Source organism: Neovison vison, chromosome 4 (genome assembly GCF_020171115.1).
Source record: "Neovison vison isolate M4711 chromosome 4, ASM_NN_V1, whole genome shotgun sequence".
Classification (NCBI taxonomy): Eukaryota; Metazoa; Chordata; class Mammalia; order Carnivora; family Mustelidae; genus Neogale; species Neogale vison.
The window spans coordinates 199,356,482-199,376,602 of record NC_058094.1 but is presented as its reverse complement, the minus strand read 5'-3'; the positions used below and the strand labels follow the sequence as shown (position 1 = coordinate 199,376,602).

The window sequence follows — 20,121 nt, the reverse complement described above, 5'->3', positions numbered from 1 at the left end:
GAGATTTTAGAGCAGAGCCAGAGAGAGAGCATAGGGTGGGGGGCGGGTGCAGAGGGAGTAGGGAGCAGGGAGCCCAATGTGAGGGGCTTTATCTCAGGACTCTGGGAGCATGACCCTAGCTGAAGGCAGATGCCCAATAGACTGAGCCACCCAGGTGCCCCCATAATAATCTTTTAATGCTCAACAGTGTGGGCTTTGGAGTAAGACTGGCTGAGTTGAATATTAGCTCCAGTTGAAGTGACCTTGAGAGTAAGTTAATCTTTCTAAGCCTCAGTCTGCTTGTCTCTAAATTATGAATTAAAATAATGGTTATCTCTTGGGCTTATTTTTAGGAGAAAATGAATATAAAGCACCTAGTAATAATACTAAGGTCTCACTAAAAGTTGTCTTTTATTAGTATCATTTTTTAAAATATTACAGAATCATTTTGGCTTTTCATAAGATAAAATAATTTTAGCTGTAAGTTTTAAAACGTGTGTTAAACACAAAGAAAGACTCAAAATGGATGAAAGACCTCAGTGTGAGACAGGAATCCATCAGAATCCTTGAGGAGAACATGGGCAGCACCTTCTTAGACCTCAGCCCCAAAGGCAAGGAAAGCAAGGGCAAAAATGAACTAGTGGGACTTCATCAAGATAAAATCTTTTGCACAGCAAAGGAAACAGTCAATAAAACCAAAAGACAACTGACAGAATGGGAAAAGATATTGGCAAATGACATATCAGATAAAGGGCTACTATCCAAAAATCTGTAAAGATCTTATTAAACTCAACACTCAAAGAACAAATAATCCAATCAAGAAATGGGCAGAAGACATGAACAGACATTTCGGCAAAGAAGACATCCAAATGGCCAATAGACACAAGAAAAAGTGCTCAACATTACTCGGCATCAGGGAATACAAATCAAAACTAGAGTGAGATATCACCTCCTATCAGTCAAAATGGCTAAAATTAACAAGTCAAGAAACGACAGAGGTTGGTAAGGATGCGGAGAAAGGGAAACCCTCCTACACTGTTGATAGGAATGCGGGCTGGTGCAGCCACTCTGGAAAACAGCATGGAAGTTCCTCAAGTTGAAAATAGAGCTACCCTATGACCCAGCAATCGCATTTACCCAAAAGATACAAATGTAGTGATCTGAAGGGGAAAGTGCACCCGAATGTTTATAGCAGCATTGTCCACAATAGCCAAACTATGGAAAGAAACTAAGATGTCCATCAATGGATGAATGGATAAAGAATATTATTCTATTCTATTATCTATTCCATTAGATAGAATCAAAAGAAATTAAATCTTGCCATTTGCAACGACATGGGTGGAACTAGAGGGTATTATGCTAAGCGAAATAAGTCAGTCAGAGAAAGACAGTTATCATGTGCTCTTGCTGATATGAGGAATTTGAGAGGTAGGGCAGGGGGTCGTGGAGGCTAGGGAGGGAAAAAATGAAACAAGATGGGATCGGGAGGGGGACAAACCATAAGAGACTCTTAATCTCATGAAACAAACTGAGGGTGGTTGGGTTATGGAAATTGGATATGTGCTGTGGTGAGTGCTGTGAAGTATGTAAGCCTGATGATTCACAGACCTGTACCCCTGGGGCAAATAATGCATTATACGTTAATAAAAAAATAAAGAAAAATAAAATGTGTGTTAAAATTAATTGGTAGTATGTTTTAATTGTGACCCACAATGTAAGCATTAGATTTTTTTCTAAGAAAATTACATACTCTAGGAAAAGTTGAACATTTAAGTATTTTTCTTTTCTTTTCTTTCTTTCTTTCTTTTTTTTTTTAATTTTTTAAAGATTTTCTTTATTTGAGAGAGAGAGCATGAGAGTGGAGAAGGTCAGAGGGAGAAGCAGACTCCCCATGGAGCTTGCAGCCCAACACGGAACTCGATCCCGGGACTCCAGGACCATGACCCTATTGAAGGCAGTCGCTTAACCAACTGAGCCAGGCACCCAATATTTTTCTTTTTATTGTTACTAATTAGGTCCAACCTACTTAAGTTGATCTGGTTGAACAATTAAAGCCCCAAGTAGGAAGTCTGTATTTGTAAAAACCTCTTAGTAATAACATGTTTTTATTTCTTTCTCTACAAGATCTTATAAAACTTCAGATTCTGATCGAAATTACATTTCTATCAATGTAGCTAGCTTTAAGGGTTCCTTTAAGTCTGTTTTCATAATTATAGTCCGTGTCTTTAAAATGACTCATTTCCCTGAAATGCATTTTATTCTCAAGTAATTCTGATGCATAAACCAAGAAGTTATCTGCACATTCAGCTCTTCCTTTTTTAAGGGAAAGGCCCCTTCAAACCCAGTATGATAAATATCAAGTCATTTTTTTAGGCGATTTCCTTAAATATTAAAACTTGTATGTGTTTCTGATCTGTCCTTGCCAAAAGTAATATAGTATATTAAGAATCACATATTCTTGTTATAAAGTAAGATGTCCTAAGGTAAACATTTTTTCAAGAATGTTAAAAGAATAAGCAATAATAGTTAGTTGAAAAGTAGGTAAAATTAAGGGATGTCTATTGGCTTGGGCACGTGTTCAGTTATAAATGCTTGCCTAAATCCAAATTAAGCTAAACTCTGAATCTTGTGGGATGAGCAAAAGAGGAGGAGATGGCAATGAGGGTTAGTGGTCAGTGGGAAGTTATACAGGAGAAGGATGGGAGGGGGTCCTGGCCTGCCAGCATCCCATGACAAAGGTATGGGGCTTAATAACTATGAGAATGTTGAAGGCCTTTACACAGAAAAGTGACTGAAGTTTCCTAGGAAAGATATTCTGAGAACTTTGGTAAGCAGAGTGCCTCTATGATATACAATCTAGGTTTGGGGTGTTAGTAGTGCAGAAAATCATGAATCATGGAAAATCATCTGCTATCGCTGTGGTTTTCCTGAAAATGCTCTTGCCTGGTTTTAGTTTAGAAAGTTAATTGAGTCCTTCCTGGGGTCCCCTAGTTCTGACTCAGATAGTGGGTAAACTAATACTTGGTCATCCTTTTCTCAGGAATGAGCTCTGCATAGAGGAGTCTGACATTGGTCTAACTTCTTCCCCAGTTTCCTGTTAAGGTTGGTCCCTTTGTGAGGAAACTTGACTTCCTCTAATGGAGAAAATGGCCTGAGCTCTTTCCTTAGGAGGCTCTGAGTTAAAATTATATTTTCCTAAGGCCACTGGATGCTACATTTATCCATGCAGCAAGAATACATTACATACCCATTGTGTGTTTGATGGGTTGGCAGGATGTCAGCTGAGTAAAAGTGCCCCTACTTTAAAGGAACTCAAAGCAAATGTTTAAGAGAAGACAGTCCTGCCAGGCCCAGAGTGACTGGACTCTTCCCATAATAAAGATTGCAAACTGGGTTTCCCGTCGTCTTGCATTCCCAGAATTATGTTCAGATGAAGTTTCATGTTTCATCTGATGTTTCCAATACACTACCTTGGGCCGTAAGCACCAAGAGACGGAAATGAGATTGATTCAGGTGCTGTTCAGTAGAGAAGTCTAAAGAATGTGGAACCTCTTCTGACGAAAATCAGGTTCTAGATGCTGCATAAGGAGTGATGCAAGGCTAGCTTCGTGGGTGTGCAACCTGTGCATTGGCAGAGGGCCATGCACTTGGGAACCTCCCCTGCTTGATTAAATGGTATGCTGTCACCATTTTGAAATTTTAAATTTTTGAACAAAGGGCTCTATGTTCTTATTTTGCACCAGGTCTTGCAGATTGTGTAGTCTGTCCTAAATTTATGATCTGCATTGAGGGAAACTATAGATGAAGAGACCCCAGCAGTGGGACAAGGGGTTGGTGGCCCATTAAAGTCACCAGGCACTTTATAGGGGAACAGTAGGCTTTAAATATTCACCACACTCAGTTGGTTAGGCTAGTCTTCCAACTGAACCAGTTTGGTAGAATCGTCCTGCTTCCCTCACTTCCAAGCCCTTCTAACCCACTTAGAAAGAGGGGGAGAAGATTTGTGTAAAGAGAGAGGTGTTTTCGTAAACCCTCCTTTCCCAGGTGGTACGTATTACTGTGCCACATATCTTTGCTGGGGAAAGGAAGCTGTCCTACACTCAGGCTGGATATTCTAATCAAATTGAGACAGGTTTAGGTCTTAAAATGACTACAGGACTTGTATTTAGAGAAAAGTTAGAGGAAAAAAAATAAGAGAAAAACCATAGGGGTATCTCAGGTTTTCATCCAGGGGTGGGGGATGAATTATTACATTCAATAAATTGAAGAGAGAAGTGAAGAAAGGCAAAATGTACTCGCTTTTGAAATTGCATCTTGAAAGTGATGCTTACTCAGTGTATTGATTACTTAATTGAATTTGAAGAATCCAGAACTATAAAATGCCTTTTGATTCATAAATCATGTTGACTTTTAAGTTTAAAATGATCCTCTGAGATGATCCTAGCTTAATTTTCATGGTGAAATTGGGCTTTTTGTAAACTGTATTTCTTCATCTAACTTGGTAATAGGAAAAGATAGTTCGATTTGCCCATTTGTCATTTGCACTTGTGTTTATCTAGCTGTTGGCTTGCTCACAGTGGTCTAAAAATGGAAAAGTCTAGTTGTTCAATGCAGCTACTTTTAAAGGGAGGAAGTTTGTGTAATATTTCTTCAGAAAACACATTTAACGTTTTGGACAATTAGCTTGATTCATTGTAAAGTAATTTAGTTTTTCCACTGGCAGCGACATAGAATAATTATTTTCTAGTGGCTAGTCCACATGACCTGGGTTCTGAAAATGTTGCTAGCTAGCTTCAATATATTTCTACTATTTTCCATTTTATGCAAGGACTGTTGTAGGCTAATTATAGAAAATTACATGTAGTGACATGTGGATGTGAAATTCACTTTGACGCTGAGGGACTGACACTGAGAGTGAAATGGGGTTACATTCTTTTCTGGGACTCTGTGAACTCTATTTTCATGCCCTTCAACAATGAGATATTTGCATCTTCTTAAATTTTCTGGAGGTTTTTTTGGTAGTTTAGTCCAACTTCACAAAATATGAATGTTGTGACTTTTTGACATAAAAATTTCATCAGGTATTTTTTTCTTCAGCAAATACCCTTATAAATTCTTTGTGGCTCAACAAAACTTGTAGGTTTATATTTTGCAACTTAGCTTGGTAAGTATTAGGTGAAAAAGAAGTTCTATCAAGATAGAGATAATTTTATTTTTGAACTTTCACTAGAAGTTATTTTAATACTTGGTATTTCTGATTTTGTTTTAAACTGGAAGAGACTGTACCTAAAACACAGATCATTGAAGGAAGGAGCATCATGGGAAAAAACTGTATTTGCATCATTTGTAATTTAAAAGACATTCTTTAAGGAAGAAAATTTGAAAGTAGGCTGGATGGCACGCCAGGCTAGTCAGGGATTGGGGTCACATTCCCTTTGCTCCTCACTCAACGCCTGACAGCATACGTAAGCCATTACTCAAAACAGTTGTGAATATCATTTGGAAAAGTAATCACAAAACCTTCTTATAAATATCTTTTTGTATATTTTTATTTCTTTCTTCAATACATTCCTCTGATTTTGTTCTAGGCTCGCAGGAAGGAGGTATTTATCCAGGAACGGTACGGGAGATTTAATTTGAATGACCCCTTCTTGGCACTGCAGAGAGACTATGAGGCAGGTGCCGGTGAGAAAGAGAAGAAGCCAGTGTGTACCAACCCCCTCTCCATCCTTGAAGCAGTCATGGCCCACTGCAGGAAGATGCAAGAAAGAATGTCCACGCAGCTGGCTGCTGCTGAAAGCAGACAAAAGAAGGTATTGAGACTTTCAGTCATTTTTCCTGTATCACAGTGTAGGATGAAGACGCCTTTTTTAGGCTTGTTTGTTCTTAAATGGGATAAGTGTCCCAAAAGGCAAAATCTGACCGATCCTTGTGGCCCTTTCCAAATATAATTCAAAAATAACACTAAGCTCTAAAATGCATATAACAAAGAATTTATGTTTCCTATAAAGGTTACTTTGATGCTTCTTTAAAATATGCTTTTTTGGGGGCAGTGATGGGGAGGGGGGCTTCCCTTTTCTAGTGCCGTAAGACATGCTCTACTGCCAGGCCTATAATCCAGTACTGCAACCAGGACGCTGATCAGATGGTGACGTCCCCAGCTCCTGTCTCAAGTATTTCTTTGCAACTAGAAATTACTTCTGTAAATTATGTCTTTGGAAAATGAAATTAGCATGAGGAGAATAGATTGAAATTTCTGTGGTAGATGTAGTCTCACAACGTGTCATCTTGAAGTCCTGGTTAGTCTCAAACGCGCCTCTGGGGTCTGAGGACTGTGTGTGCTGCAGACCTCCAGGCTCCTACTCACATGTGTTTCATTTAAACCAACCTCTTTGCTCTTTCTCACCTCCCCCACCAACACACGCATATTTGTTATTGTACTTGAGTACATGCTTCCAAGAGTCCTAAGTGATAAAAAAGGACTTACTGCCATCAGCCAAAAGGAAATAGAAGTTCAACTTTTGTCCTTCTGATGGGCTGCCCAGACTACTGATTCCATTTATTAGAAGAGAAGGAGGAAGTCAGAAAAGCTAATAATGTCTAGTATAACTAGAATTAAAAGTAATCCGTTCTTCCAACCATTCCTAAAGCATACGTTTCAGTGTTTCTTCTATTTGTCCTTTCCAGAGAACTTGTTAGAGTTCACATGTAACACCTGGTTGACGGTGAACTTGAATGCAGAATTACTGTAAATATTTACGATACTGTCATTTAATGTGTGTGTTTTTGCCCCTGTAGTTCTATCCTTGCATTGACCTGTGTGTGCCCATGTTCTGGTATAGGTGTTGAATGAAAGCAGACCTCTTCTTCAGTATGTCATGTGGTAGAAAACTAAAGCACTGGGTAAAAGAGCACAGAAGTCTAGAAGACCTTCGATGGGGATGGGGCAAAAATCAAACAGTTTTACTCCGGACTTTGCAAACCCTTTTACAGAGCCCTGCTGACGTCCCTGGAGGTTTTCAGAAATCCCCCAGGAACCGTAGAAGCAAGAGCCAGTATGTTTCAGCTGATGTCACCGAAGCTCATTTGTATTTCTTGGATGAGACACGTTTCAATTATGTTCTTAACGTGTCAGATGCGCTATTTCATAATAAAGTATGCGGCTGGCTTTTATGCTGCGTTATCAAAAGTCAAGAAAATATTTTTTCTTTGGGGTTGCATTTAATGTATAAAAATGCGTGCTTTCCTACATTTTACTTCAGTTTTGCATTTTATCTGTCATTTCTGTTGTAGGAGAAAAAGGAAGGAACTCATTTCAAGTTGAATCAAAGATTTTATTATCTAGCTGATTTTTTTTTTTTTTAATCAACTTACATCCTGTTTGTTTCTGAATGACTGGGTCATTTCCAACCTGGCTGGGAGTGAAAGGAAATTGTTTCTGTCCTATGGGTCCTGAGAGGCTTATACAAAATGAGCCAGTGATCTGTCTCCCACGTATAAGGGGTATACAGGAGTCCTTTATGGCCAAATTCATTGGCTTGTGTAGTCTCAGTGAAAGGTTGCTCTGATAAGCAGCGCTGCTCTTTGTCCATAAAGAATATTCTCTTCTGGTAGATTGTAGCATGTGAGAAGTTAGATTTTGTAGTCTTATCCTGAACATTTCCTTAAAAAAAAAAAAAAAATCACATCAGCTGATAAGAGCAAAAACACCAAAGTCACCTGTCACCTTTAGTCCTGAAAGTAAATATTTTAAATAAACATCTTCACTTCTCTTGCACATAGAATAAATTGAAGCTCTAGAAATCTAAAATCAGAAAGACGAAAAATCCATTATTTTAAATGAGTCCAGTTCTTTAAATTACTGCCAGAGCAGAAGTCGGGGAAAGCAGAGGTCCCATTATCTACAATTCATGTATTTATTATCTGACACTGGACATAGCTCTTTGGTAATTCGAAGACATTTGGCCTGAGCACTCCTCTTGTTGGCCTTTCAAGGCGGGAGAAGAGGCTCTCTGCGCATTCATGCATTGATTCCTGCTGAGACTACTAATAGGAGGGTTAACTGTTTGGTAATTTGTGTGCCAGGAAAATTTGGGCAAGAGTCAATTTGGCAAATGGACTAAGCCTGTAAAGCCACTTTGAATAAGCTAATGAGTAATCATCATAGGGAACTTTGCCTCCAGTAATCTACTTTCTGTTTAGAGCCAGTAACCTAGGGTAGAATGATACTTGGGTTTTTATTATTTATCATGTGCCTCATATGTTAATGGAATTTCTATTCTAATTTATTTTCTATCATGTATTCATACTTATAACGTACAATTTCCTGCCCTGAAATAGGAAAGACCTTTAAATTTGAACAGAGCCTTTAAAAGTCAGAAGCCAAAATAATTACTAGGAAATTCAGAGGGGAGGAATTTTTTTTTTTTTTAATTAACCAGTGAAAAAACTTATAGCCATTCTATGTATGAGCTATAGCTTCTTCTAGGTGGCAGCTTAGTAAAATGAGCGTCAGTTGAAAGGCACTAGATGTGCCAGGCAGGATTCTTAGTTGTGAGCTGGTAAAGCCAGTATTCATGGAGTTAAGCAGGAAGGTGTTTGAGTTGGCTCCCAGCATGGCTGGGAAAGCTAGGGGAGCAGGTCTTAATCAGTCAGCATCATTGCAAATGATCACTGTCCATCTAGTGTGCCGTGGGCAAGGCTCCTGCTGATGGGAGGATGTGAAGTGAGTACTACAGCTTGCTGACACCAGACAGCATGAATACCGTCTCGCTCTGGGTCTTGAGTGGTGCCTCCCCTGGCCCTGCTTTTTGCATCACCCATTTCCAAGTTGAAGCCTAAGAGCAGGTACATTTGGTTGGCCAGGCTTAGGCCCCACACCGTCTGTCCAGCTATCGGAAAGATCAGGAAAGCAGCTATTGGGCATGTTTCGCTTCGACGGCTGGGGGGGGGATCATAAGGTGGAGAAATCGCCTAACATAGGAAGGAGTTTCAGGTGCTAGATGACCAAAGAAATGACAAATGGGTTGGAAAAGAACAATCAAATTATTTGTTCTAATTTATCTCATATGCCTTTTCTTTCTATGATGAATAATTATACTTGGGTCTGCCATTTGTATTCAACACTCTCTTCTTCATTGTATATCATTATATCAATATATATCATTATATATGCTTTATAACATAGAAATGCAATTTAATTTAAGTTGCTTTCTAGACTTTCAAGAATAACATGATAATCAGCTAAAGTAATATTTTTTGAAAGAGTATTTAGGACACCTTGTACAAGAACGGTTGTTTTTTTAGCTCATTCATGAATCTTTCTTATATAATTCATTTTGACTCCCCAGAAACATTGTTAAGGAGGGAACTGGAGACTGAGGTCTGTGGCTCTGAGCAGAGATTGGGAAGAGAGGGTAGTTCATTTGATCCATGTCTTGCCTTCCCTCTCTTGAAACTCTCGATGAAGAGGAAGGGTCAGATGAGAACTGCGGAGCATGACTGATAAAGAAGATATTTTAATGCATCTCATCGTTAGATATTTGTTGACCAGGGTTGGGCATTTGGGTAGAAGTAGCCAGGTGGAGAAGGGAACAGGATGCACTGAGTATTGAATGATTTGGAGGAGCAATGAGAAATACAGTTAAATGTCACAGAAGTATTTTGTGTTTGTGACAAACATGCACTCTGCTTTCTCATTTTGCAATTGACCATAATTGCTTTCCTCTCTGCTTTCCACTTTGAATTAAAACTAATTGCCTTTACATTGCGGCTCTGCTCCCACCTACATAGTTTTCCCTTTCATTCTGTAAAAACAGTTGTTTGGTGCTTCTTCATTCATGGCTTCCAGTCTGGGTGCTATTCTTGGAGCAACCACCCACTTTCTCACTACCAATGAAGCTGTCCTAGTTCTCCTAAGCTCCTCCACACAATCCAGTGCTTTTTGCAAAAGGGTTTGGTGATACTGCTCATGCAGAATTCCCCGAAAATTCGGCCACTACTTGAAAATGGTTGTGAGTAGATATATATTGGACAATAATATAACAAAGTCAACTGGAACTCCATAATCTACGTATATGGGAACCAACTTTCCTTTACAATTATAGTAGTATGTGGTTGAGTTGTGGATGGGGGTGTCCCTACCTGACTCATTAGGTCCACAGCTCCTAGATCGCTGCTCAGAACTGTCCCAGACTGAGCCAGTGAGATCCCTTTTAAGCTGACTCCTTCTGACACATTTCCATCATTCTTTGAGTAACTTCCTTACCTTCTCGCAGCAAGCCCTTCCAGGCTCATCTTGTGTTTTTCCTATCCCAACCTCTGGAATTAGCTATACTCCCAGGACCATTAGTCTCTTTTTTAATGGAAAATGGTGTTTAGAAACAAATCTAGTGTAGGAAATTATGTATATTTCCCATAATCATATATAATTTTATAAACACATATATTTACATTTTATTTTTATGTATCTCTGTTATTAACCATGAATTCATACTGATATTGATACCTCTGATTCTAAATCAAAGCCACAGAGTATGTTCTTGTTCTTTGTCTATTTAAAGCTAACTTCTCCAGTAGTGAGAAATGTGTCTCCCAGTATTCTTCAATTTATTTACTCATTTACTCAAGCCTAGAACACGCAGAATAGTTTCAGAATTGCTAATCCATAGTATGATAAAAAGCAAATATACAAACCTGGAATTCACCATTGTTTACTGCTCTTTAAGGATATATTTCCAGGAAGTGAAGTTTATACAACTTAAGTATACAATTGCTGAGCTTAAAAATGCATAGACTTGTGGAATCTGTGCCTTTTTTTTTTTTTTTAAGATTTTATTTATTTATTTGACAGAGGAGATCACAAGTAGGCAGAGAGGCAGGCAGAGAGAGAAGAAGAAGCAGGCTCCCAGTCAAGCAGAGAACCTGATGTGGGGCTCGATCCCAGGACCCCGCGATCAGGACCTGAGCTGTAGGCAGAGGCTTAACCCACTGAGCCACCCAGGCACCCTGGAATCTGTACCTCTTATAAGATAGAAAAATACTTCCATCACCAGAGAAGTTTTCCCAGAATACTTTCACCATAAGTTCCTTCCCCAGTCCAAGCAATCACTGAACGGTCTTCTGAGTTTTTTCATCATGAATTGATCTTATCTGTATACCTGAACTTCAGGTAAATGATGACTGTAGTTAAATATTAAGCCTTAAATGCAGGAACTGTAAATATCAATTTTTTTCTTTTTTTAAAACTTTTTTAACATTGAAGTATAGTTGGCATACAATATATATTAGTCTCAAGTACAATATATAGTAGTCTCAAGTGTACAACATAGTGATTGGACAGTTCTGTACATCATACAATGCTCACCATGGTAAGTGTAGCTACTCTCTGTCACCATACACTATTATTACAGTATTATTGACTGTGTTCCCTCTGCTGTACTTTCCATTTCTGTGACCCGTTTAACTGGAAGTTTGTACCTCTTAATCCCCTTCACCTGTTTCACCCACCTGTTGGCCACCCCACCTCAGGCAGCCATCAGTTTGTTTTTTGTATTTATGTGTTTGTTTCTGTTTTTTTGGTTTGTTTTTTTTTTTTTTTTAAATCCCATATGTAAGTGAAATCAAAGGATATACATGGAAGGATCTCGAGTGTATTCTGCTAGGTGAAGTAAGTCAGGTGGGGAAAGATCAACTTTGTTTTCCTTTATTAAAATTGTTTTGCCTATTCTCATACAAATTAGAAATCAGTTTGTTGGTTTTTCCAAAAGTTTGCGGGAACTGAAATTTTATTGAATCTGTACATTAATTTGTAGGCATGGACATGAATGAGATTGAGTCTTCCAACTCCTCATCACAGTGTATTTGTCCATTAGTTTTCAATAATTTCTTTTAACAATGTTTTATTGTTTTCAGTGTAGTGTCTTAAATGTCTTTTGCTGGGTCTGCTCCTAAGTATTTTATGTTTTTGATGCTATTGTAAATCACAGTGTTTAAAAACTTTTTTCCAAATATTTATTGCTAGTATAAGGTATTAATGTTGGTTTTGTATGTTGACATTGTATCTTGTCATCTTGCTAAACCTGCTTATTAGTTTTAGCAGTTGTTTTGTATATTATTTAAGATTTTGTAGGTAAACAAACACATCGTCTGTGAATAGAACCCATCTTACCACTTCCTAAGTTGCCTGCCTATCTGCCTCCCTGCCTTGTTCTCCCAACACCGCCATCATTGTGCTGACTAGAACCTGCAGTGGTGTATTGTTGAATAGAAGTAGTGAGAGAAGACTTCAGTGTTTTCTCCTTCCCTCAGGGAGGAAAGCGTGTATTTCATCATCAGGTATGATGTTAGCTGTGTTTCTCTATAGATGTTCTTTATGTCACTGAGATTTTATTCTATACTGAGAAGTTTTGTCATGAATGGGTTTTGCATTTTATAAAATGGTTTATCTGCATCTATTGGTGTGGTCATGGTTTTTCTCTTAAGTCTTTTACGGTGGCGAATTACGCTTATTTTCAAATACTGAAACAACTTGGATTCCTGACGTAAACTTCAGAGGGTCAGTTTTTAATTTATTATTGGATTTAGTTGGCCTATATTCATGAGTGATCATTTTTCTGTAAATTAAGGAAAGTACTTGACTGGTTTTGAATTGAAGGTAATTCTGGGATCATAAAGTGAATTGGAACATTTCCTTCTCTCTTTTCTGAAGGGGTATGTATGGGTTTGGCACTATTTCTTTAATTTTTGGTAGACATCACAGGTAAAGCCATATGAGCTAGAAATTTTCTTTAGGGGAAGTTTTTATTTGTGGATTCAGTTTCCTTAAAATATATAAAGCCATTCCAGTTTTCTTTTTCTTTTCTTTTTTAAGATTTTATAATTTATTTGACAGAGACAGAGAGCCTATAAGCAGTGGGAGAGGGAGAGTGAAGAGCAGGCTTCCAGCTGAGCAGGGAGCCTGATGTCAAGGTTCAATCCCCGGACCCTGGGATCATTTCCTGAGCCCAAGGCAGACGCTTAACTGATTGAGTCACCCAGGTGCCCATATTCCAATTTTCTATGCCAGTTTATATAAATCCTGAAAGTTACGTGTGTCAAAGGAATTTGATTTGTTGAATTTGTTGACACAAAGTTATAAATTATTCTTTAACATTTGTTCTGTAGTAATATTCCCTCTTTTAATCCCATTATTTACAATTTGTGTTTTCTATGTTGCTCAGTCTGTTTTTTTCTAAATGTTTAATAGTATCATTGATCTTTTAGATGAAAAAGTTTGGCTTTGTTAATTTCTCTAGTATTTGTCTCCTATTTCATTGATTTATTATCTTTTTTATGTCTTTCCTTTCACTATATTTAATTAGCCTTACTTTTTGAACCTCTTAAGTTGAAACTTAGATGATTGATTTGAGAAAATGCTCCTGATATATGCAATTAAAGATAGAAATTTCTCTCCATCCTCTGCTTTAGATGTTTTAAATTCTCTTATTTCACTGCATCCCACAGATTTTCACATGTTGTGTTTTTACTTTCATTCAGCGCAAAATATATTCTAAATTCCTTTGTGATATCTTCTTAGAAATGTGTTATTTTATTTTTGAATTTTGGGCTGTTCTTCATATCATACTGTGACTTGTATATAATTCTGTTGTCAAGATTTTAGTCATCTGTAAATTGTTGATGGTTTTCAATAGCTCAGCAAGTGCATATAAAAGACTGTATCTTTTCTAGTCTTGGGGTATTCTGTTCCAAATAGAGATAATAATTCAATCATAATTTATATTATAGTTTCTATGTTTATAATGTCTCTTTTTTTCCTTTGGCTGCTTTCCAGATTATTTCCTGTCCTTGTTTTCAGCAGTTTTAGTATGACGTACTTAGGTATGATTTTTTGTAACATAGATATATTCTGCTTTAGGATTGCTGAACTTTGTAGATTTTTTTTTTTTTACCAAATCTGTGAATTTTTTTGACTATTTTATCTCTGAATATATTTTTCTTCCCTGCTCTCTCTCCACTTTGGACTCCAGTTATGTAGTAGAGTTCAGACCACTTTATATTGTCCTGCATGTTTATTATCTATAAAGAGCAGTGTGATAACTGATGGAGCAAGTCTCAAGTGACAGGAGAGAGTGAAGTTAATTGTTGAAGAAAGTCTGACCTTGAACAGATAGAAATCTTCCTCTCTCAGAGTAAAGGGACGCAATTAGAGATTGGTGTGGTTATTTAAAAAAAAAAAAAAAAGGTTAAGGGAGGAGATAGGATGTTGAGGGAGTGAATTTTCTTGATAAAAGAAAATTAGGGTAGACTGAGAGTTAGTTGAGTGGTAATTGGGTGATGTTTTGGGAAGAGTGGCAGAAGTTTAAATATTCCCCGAAGTATAAATGGTAGAGGAGGCTAAACAAAGGGAGAGTGATAAATGACTGGGGCTCAGAACTCACTGTGTTTGTAGGTGCATTGGTTAGGTGGCTTCCTTTGTGTTCCACTGTCTATGGTAAGATTTAAAAATAGGTTCATCTGAGATAGGACTTCTAAGGTAATGGAAGAACAAAGGTGCAAAAGAATAATGGGCGCTTTTATAGTACTAGAGTTTTCTGTATAAATAATGTGAGATTTGTTGAGTTGATCTCCTGTTAGAAGTCTTTCTTCAGTTTGATTCTCAAGTCTGAGATATAAGTCATTTCAAAAGTAAAGTGTGATGACCCCTAGAGAAGAAATAATGTGGGCAAGATGTACGATGTGGTGAGAAAAGCTTGAGACAAGTGGAACCCGGAGTTCCATGATGCTGACACTGATTCAGGAGATGACGTTACTGTGTGAGATCACTCATTTGGCCTCTAGTTAGTTGTTATGTAAAATGAAGATAGCCCTTAAAGTTCCACAAAACTTTTTTTTTTTTTCTGGCTTCCAAGGTAAATTATGGAACTCATATTTTTAAAATAAACTGAAAATTGACCTACTTTGGCTTTTTCCAACATTGCTATAAAAATTTGGGGCAATGGTGAATACAAAATTTAAAATTTTCTTAATAGTTCTAACTTTGTGTATGCCTTCTGCAGAAACTTATTATTTGATGCATTTAGAAGAGTTAAATGTCTTTTGACTATTTAGAAGTCAAATTTTCTGTGAAGCATCTAGATGACTAAAATATGCATATAAATATAGTTATATGATAACAGTATTTTTCCCCACATTTTACCTAATCTATGAAGTCACCCCTAAAATTGCATATAGTAGAATAGAGAGAGTGTGTGTGTATAAACAGTTGTCACTAATTATTCTTGGGGAATTATCTGAATTCCTGATCACTTATTTATAGGACCCATGCAATGCCATTCAACTTTTTCAACGCAGGAAGCATCCTAGAGTAAGTTAATGATATCTTGGATTCTAATGAGCCATTCTGTCCTCTTGGTTTTGTGACTGTGCAGGTAATGGATTTTCTCAGCAGGGTGGGGGAAAGGAGCACATTCTCACAACTGATGGATCATCTGAACATCTCCTTCCTCTGTTACTGACGACTAAAAACTGACTTACTGACTTAAATAGTTACTGGATCTTATGAGAGTATATTTAGATTTAACATCTAGGGTGGTGGTCAGTAGGGGGAGTCCTTTCTGTCTTTATCAGTTAGATCTACTTCAACCATTATGAATGCTAAGGCCCTTGGGGGGACTGCCAGTGGAATGCTTCTCTAGGTGGGAAGGTGAAGCATGTGGGCCTCCCTCATTTGTCCTTCATGAGTATCTCATGGCAGTAGGTGCTCCTTTGGAAAGAAGTAAGAAACCTGTATAAACATGTTACAGTAGGCGATCTCAGAAGTACCCAGAAAGGCCATCAGTGTGCAGAAGTTTGTTGTTTCTGTGAACTGCATTAATTTCATTCATCCAGTCAACAATTACTGTGTGCCAGATACTATTCTAGGTCTTGGAAATAGCAGCAAAGAAGATCTAGTCCCTGCCTTCATGGAGTCACATTCCAGTGAGGGCAGGTAGGTGCTAAGCAAAGGGTTACCAGTACAGTGGGAGGGACCACTGTTTTCCCCAGGACAGTGAGAAGGAGGCCTTGGTCAAGGTAGCAGCTGAGCAGAGGCCTGGAGGAAAAGAAGTGAGACTTTGGTGCTTTGGGTGGTTTTGTGCTATTTGAAAACCCCACCTGGAGATAAAGAGGTTTTTTTTTTTTTTTTTTTTTTTAAAGCTCCTCTGCATTGATCAACTAGAAAAATGTTTCTTTGGAAAGCATAAATCCTGACAGCCTATGGCTTAGTGAGCAGACAGGGTCTTTTTGTGAAGGGAAAGGTGCCCTTCTTTCCAGGCAGATGCAGCCCCATGCCTGGGCAGACAGTGAGTGAGTAGACAGGGCTGGGTTTGGGCTCCCACTCACCTCTCCAGCTGGTCTTCCTTGTGCAGCGCATGAGCTGCTTAGCCTAGGAACCCTGCATGAAGGTGTGTGGTGGAACTCTGGGCAAAGAGAACCGGAAAGCCAAAGACCCTGAGGCAGGACACTGTGCAGGAACCAGGGAGGCCAATGTCGGGAGAGCTCAGCGAGCAAGTAGGATTGGAGGAGATGGGGTTGGACTTTGTTTCACTGATCAGTATCAGTGAAGATCATAGTTCTAGTAAAATATGATTCAGATATGATTTTGTATGATTTCTACAGCAACCCGTGATAAGAAGCTTGAGGTTAAAGTTAAGAAACACAGCAAATACAGAAGCTTAGAATTTAACTGAAGTCCTCTGTTTTCGGCACTTTTCCTTATACTGTACCTCAGGGATTCATTAACAACCTTACAGCATTAAACCTTAAAAAAAAAAAAAAAAGAACATCAGCTCCCTTACAGAGTTCTATTTTTACAAAAACAGAACTTTCTGAACTCTGTATTGTGTTCTGAAGTGTCAGGTTTCTATTCATTTTCTGTAGTTTAATAGGTTTTTAAAAATTCTCTATTGCTGTGACTTAGATGGTTTTCGCTAAACCATTTATACCTATTTTCTCATTTAATGAGTATCTAAAATATTATCTTTCCTATCACAACAATTTTAGAAATGTGGCCCTTCAGCTAACCCAAATCACATAGCCGTTAACACAATTAATAGAAATCTCTCAAGAAGCACTTCTTTGGCTGAAAGGATTCTCTGTGTGTTACTCAGCGCTGTCCTGTGGATTTCTTGCAGCTGGAGATGGAGAAGCTTCAGCTGCAGGGCCTTGAGCAAGAGCACAAGCAGCTGGCAGCCCGCCTGGAGGAGGAGCGAGGCAAGAACAAGCACGTGGTCCTGATGCTGGTCAAGGAGTGCAAACAGCTCTCGGGCAAAGTCCTAGACGAGGCCCAGAAGCTCGAAGACGTGCTGGCCAGACTGGAAGAGGAGAAGAAGAAGACAGGTACGTTAGAAGAGCAGCTCTCCGCCGAGAAACGAAGGAGCACAGAAATGGAAGCTCAGATGGAGAAACAGCTCTCTGAGTTTGACACGGAGCGGGAACAGCTTCGTGCTAAACTGCACCGCGAGGAAGCCCACACCACTGACCTCAAGGAGGAGATCGACAAGATGAAGAAAATGATTGAGCAGCTGAAAAGGGGAAATGATAGCAAACCAAGCCTCTCTCTCCCGCGAAAGACGAAAGATAGGCGTTCGGTGTCCATATCTGTGGGGACAGAAGGACCTGTGACAAGGTCTGTTGCTTGCCAGACTGACCCGGCGGTAGAAAGCATTGACCATGTGAAGAAGTTGCCTTTGACTGTGCCTGTGAAGCCTCCCACAGGGAGCCCCCTAGTTTCCGCCAACACAAAAGGAAATGTGTGCCCCAGTGCCGCGCTGGGCAGACCAGGTATCGACAGGCAGGCTTCCCACGGTGACTTGATTGTCTCCTCTCTGCCTACTGTCCCCCCTCCAAGTGCAAGCAAAATTGAGGAGAACGGACCAAGCACTGGCTCGCCGAGTAGCACCCCCCCACTTCCCAATAGCACTGCCCCTCCCACCGTGCAGACGCCAACCATAGCTCCCCAGAGCCACGCACAGGCAGCACCTGGGCACAGTTTACACTCACCGTGTGCCAATGCAGCTTTGCATCCAGGTCTAAACCCTCGAATCCAAGCAGCCAGATTTCGATTTCAGGGCAATGCTAATGACCCAGACCAAAATGGAAATACCACCCAAAGTCCTCCATCCAGAGATGTCTCTCCAACGAGTCGTGACAGCCTAGTGGCCAAACAGCTAGCTCGGAATACTGTGACCCAAGCACTGTCAAGATTTACAAGCCCTCCTGCAGGAGCGCCCCCGAGGCCTGGGGCGCCCCCTACAGGGGACGTTGGCACCTGCCCTCCAGTCGGTCGGACCAGTTTAAAGACTCCTGGCGTAGCACGAGTTGACAGAGGAAACCCTCCTCCTATCCCTCCAAAAAAGCCAGGGCTCTCCCAGACTCCTTCTCCACCACACCCCCAACTCAAGGTTATTATGGATAGCAGCAGGGCCTCCAGCGCGGGGGCCAAAGTTGATAACAAAACTATGGCTTCGCCTCCTTCCACTTTGCCACAAGGGAACAGGGTAATAAATGAGGAGAATCTCCCTAAATCATCTTCCCCTCAGCTGCCACCAAAACCATCCATAGATTTAACTGTGGCACCGGCAGGCTGTGGCGTTTCAGCCCTGGCCACGTCTCAGGTGGGTGCCTGGCCTGCTGAAACCCCTGGACTGAGCCAACCTGCATGTTCAGAAAGTTCCCTTGTCATTCCCACCACCATTGCCTTTTGCTCTTCCATAAACCCTGTTAGTGCCTCATCTTGTAGAACAGGTGCCTCAGACAGCCTCCTGGTAACAGCATCAGGTAAAGGGATTGAAATATTATACCCTTTTTTGAAGAATGTGGCCTGTCTTCTCACTTGCCTTAATTTCCTTGACATTGCCTTGGAACTTTTTTTTTTATTTGATACTTTTTTCCCTATTTCTTTATCTTTTTCCCCCTCTCTCTCTCTCTCTTTTTTTTTTTTTTGTATTTTTCTTTAATGGCTCCAGGGTATGGTGATTCATCTTGCTATATGAATTGTGGTTTCTTGATGCTAAGTGCTTTCTTTTTTAAAATATCTTGAAAGTAGTGGTTTGGAGCACATGGAGACCATTAATTTAAAGCATTTCCATGGGAAAAAAAGACTGTTCCTTCTTGTTAAATATTTATCTCACGAGGCTTCAGTATTAGGGGGTCGTCACCAGACAATCTGTGCTCAGTTCTGTCCCTTCAGAGAGAACGTTAAAAAATCCTTTCAAGTGGTTATGAATGCTTCAGTCTACCTCGAATTGTCAAATTGATCAGATTTGCTCCATAATTGGTATGTTCCAAGTTTTAGTAGTGGCTTGGTATTCTTTTCAACCTCAAAAATAGAGTACGTAAATTTTAAGTCCCTATTCTAAGTTTATTTTAAAGGCTGTTTATTCCGTCCCCAGCAGTTGTCTTCCAGCCCCCGAGCACAGATGGATACCATCGCATGTAGGTATAGTGGGGAGGGTTTTCACTGCAGATGTGCTTTGTGAAGTACGTGACTCTTAAACGAAGGAGTTGATAAAGAACTGGGTTTTCCCTTTTGTTATGCAGTGCTAGAGAAAGCATCGCTTTTTATTGACATGACTGGATTAGTTCTTCCCTGAGCAAATGTGGCTCTAAAATAATGTTAGTGTCAAAGATACCTTGAAAGTTGACAGCATTCTCTCTTACCGTGGACTCTTAGTGGCTACCAGAGACCATGGATTCTAATGAGAGGGAACTTTAAGAATTAAGTGAAGGGCTGAGTAATGTTATTTATATTTAAAACTCAAGAGTGTGGAATGGGAATGAGAAAAATAGGGAGCACAGTTCTTGCTAATTGTCAGGTAATGAGAGCAATATGCCAGCATTTACTTACCTAATTATAAACTGTTCCTTGAAATTATGTTCATTGAGAGGCTGCTATTCATATTTTGGTGCATAATTGGGAATTGGAAACAGGATGGCCTTTGCTGTCAATGAGACCTGCGCTGGAATCTAGGCCCTGCAGTTTATAGCTGTGTGTTTTGGTGATTCTCTTGGACTGAACAAATTTTCTCATTCTTCATGTGGAGTTTATGCTTCTCAGATGAGGTAGGGTGGCTGTTAGGATTAACTACCCTAACATGCAAAGAG

General features: G+C 39.5%; 1 protein-coding gene across 3 annotated transcripts in view; it reads left to right on the top strand.

Annotated features, from left to right (window-relative positions):
* CTTNBP2 (cortactin binding protein 2) overlaps positions 1-20,121 on the top strand; it is a 151,294-nt gene that overhangs the window by 57,032 nt on the left and 74,141 nt on the right. For 2 of the 3 annotated variants that reach the window (XM_044246440.1, XM_044246441.1), the window contains exons 3-4: positions 5,568-5,792; positions 17,151-18,795. In XM_044246440.1, the coding sequence (XP_044102375.1) occupies positions 5,568-5,792; positions 17,151-18,795 (1,870 nt within the window). Of the gene's footprint in view, positions 1-5,567; positions 5,793-17,150; positions 18,796-20,121 lie in introns of those variants that run through there. The other variant, XM_044246442.1, reaches the window with a different exon arrangement.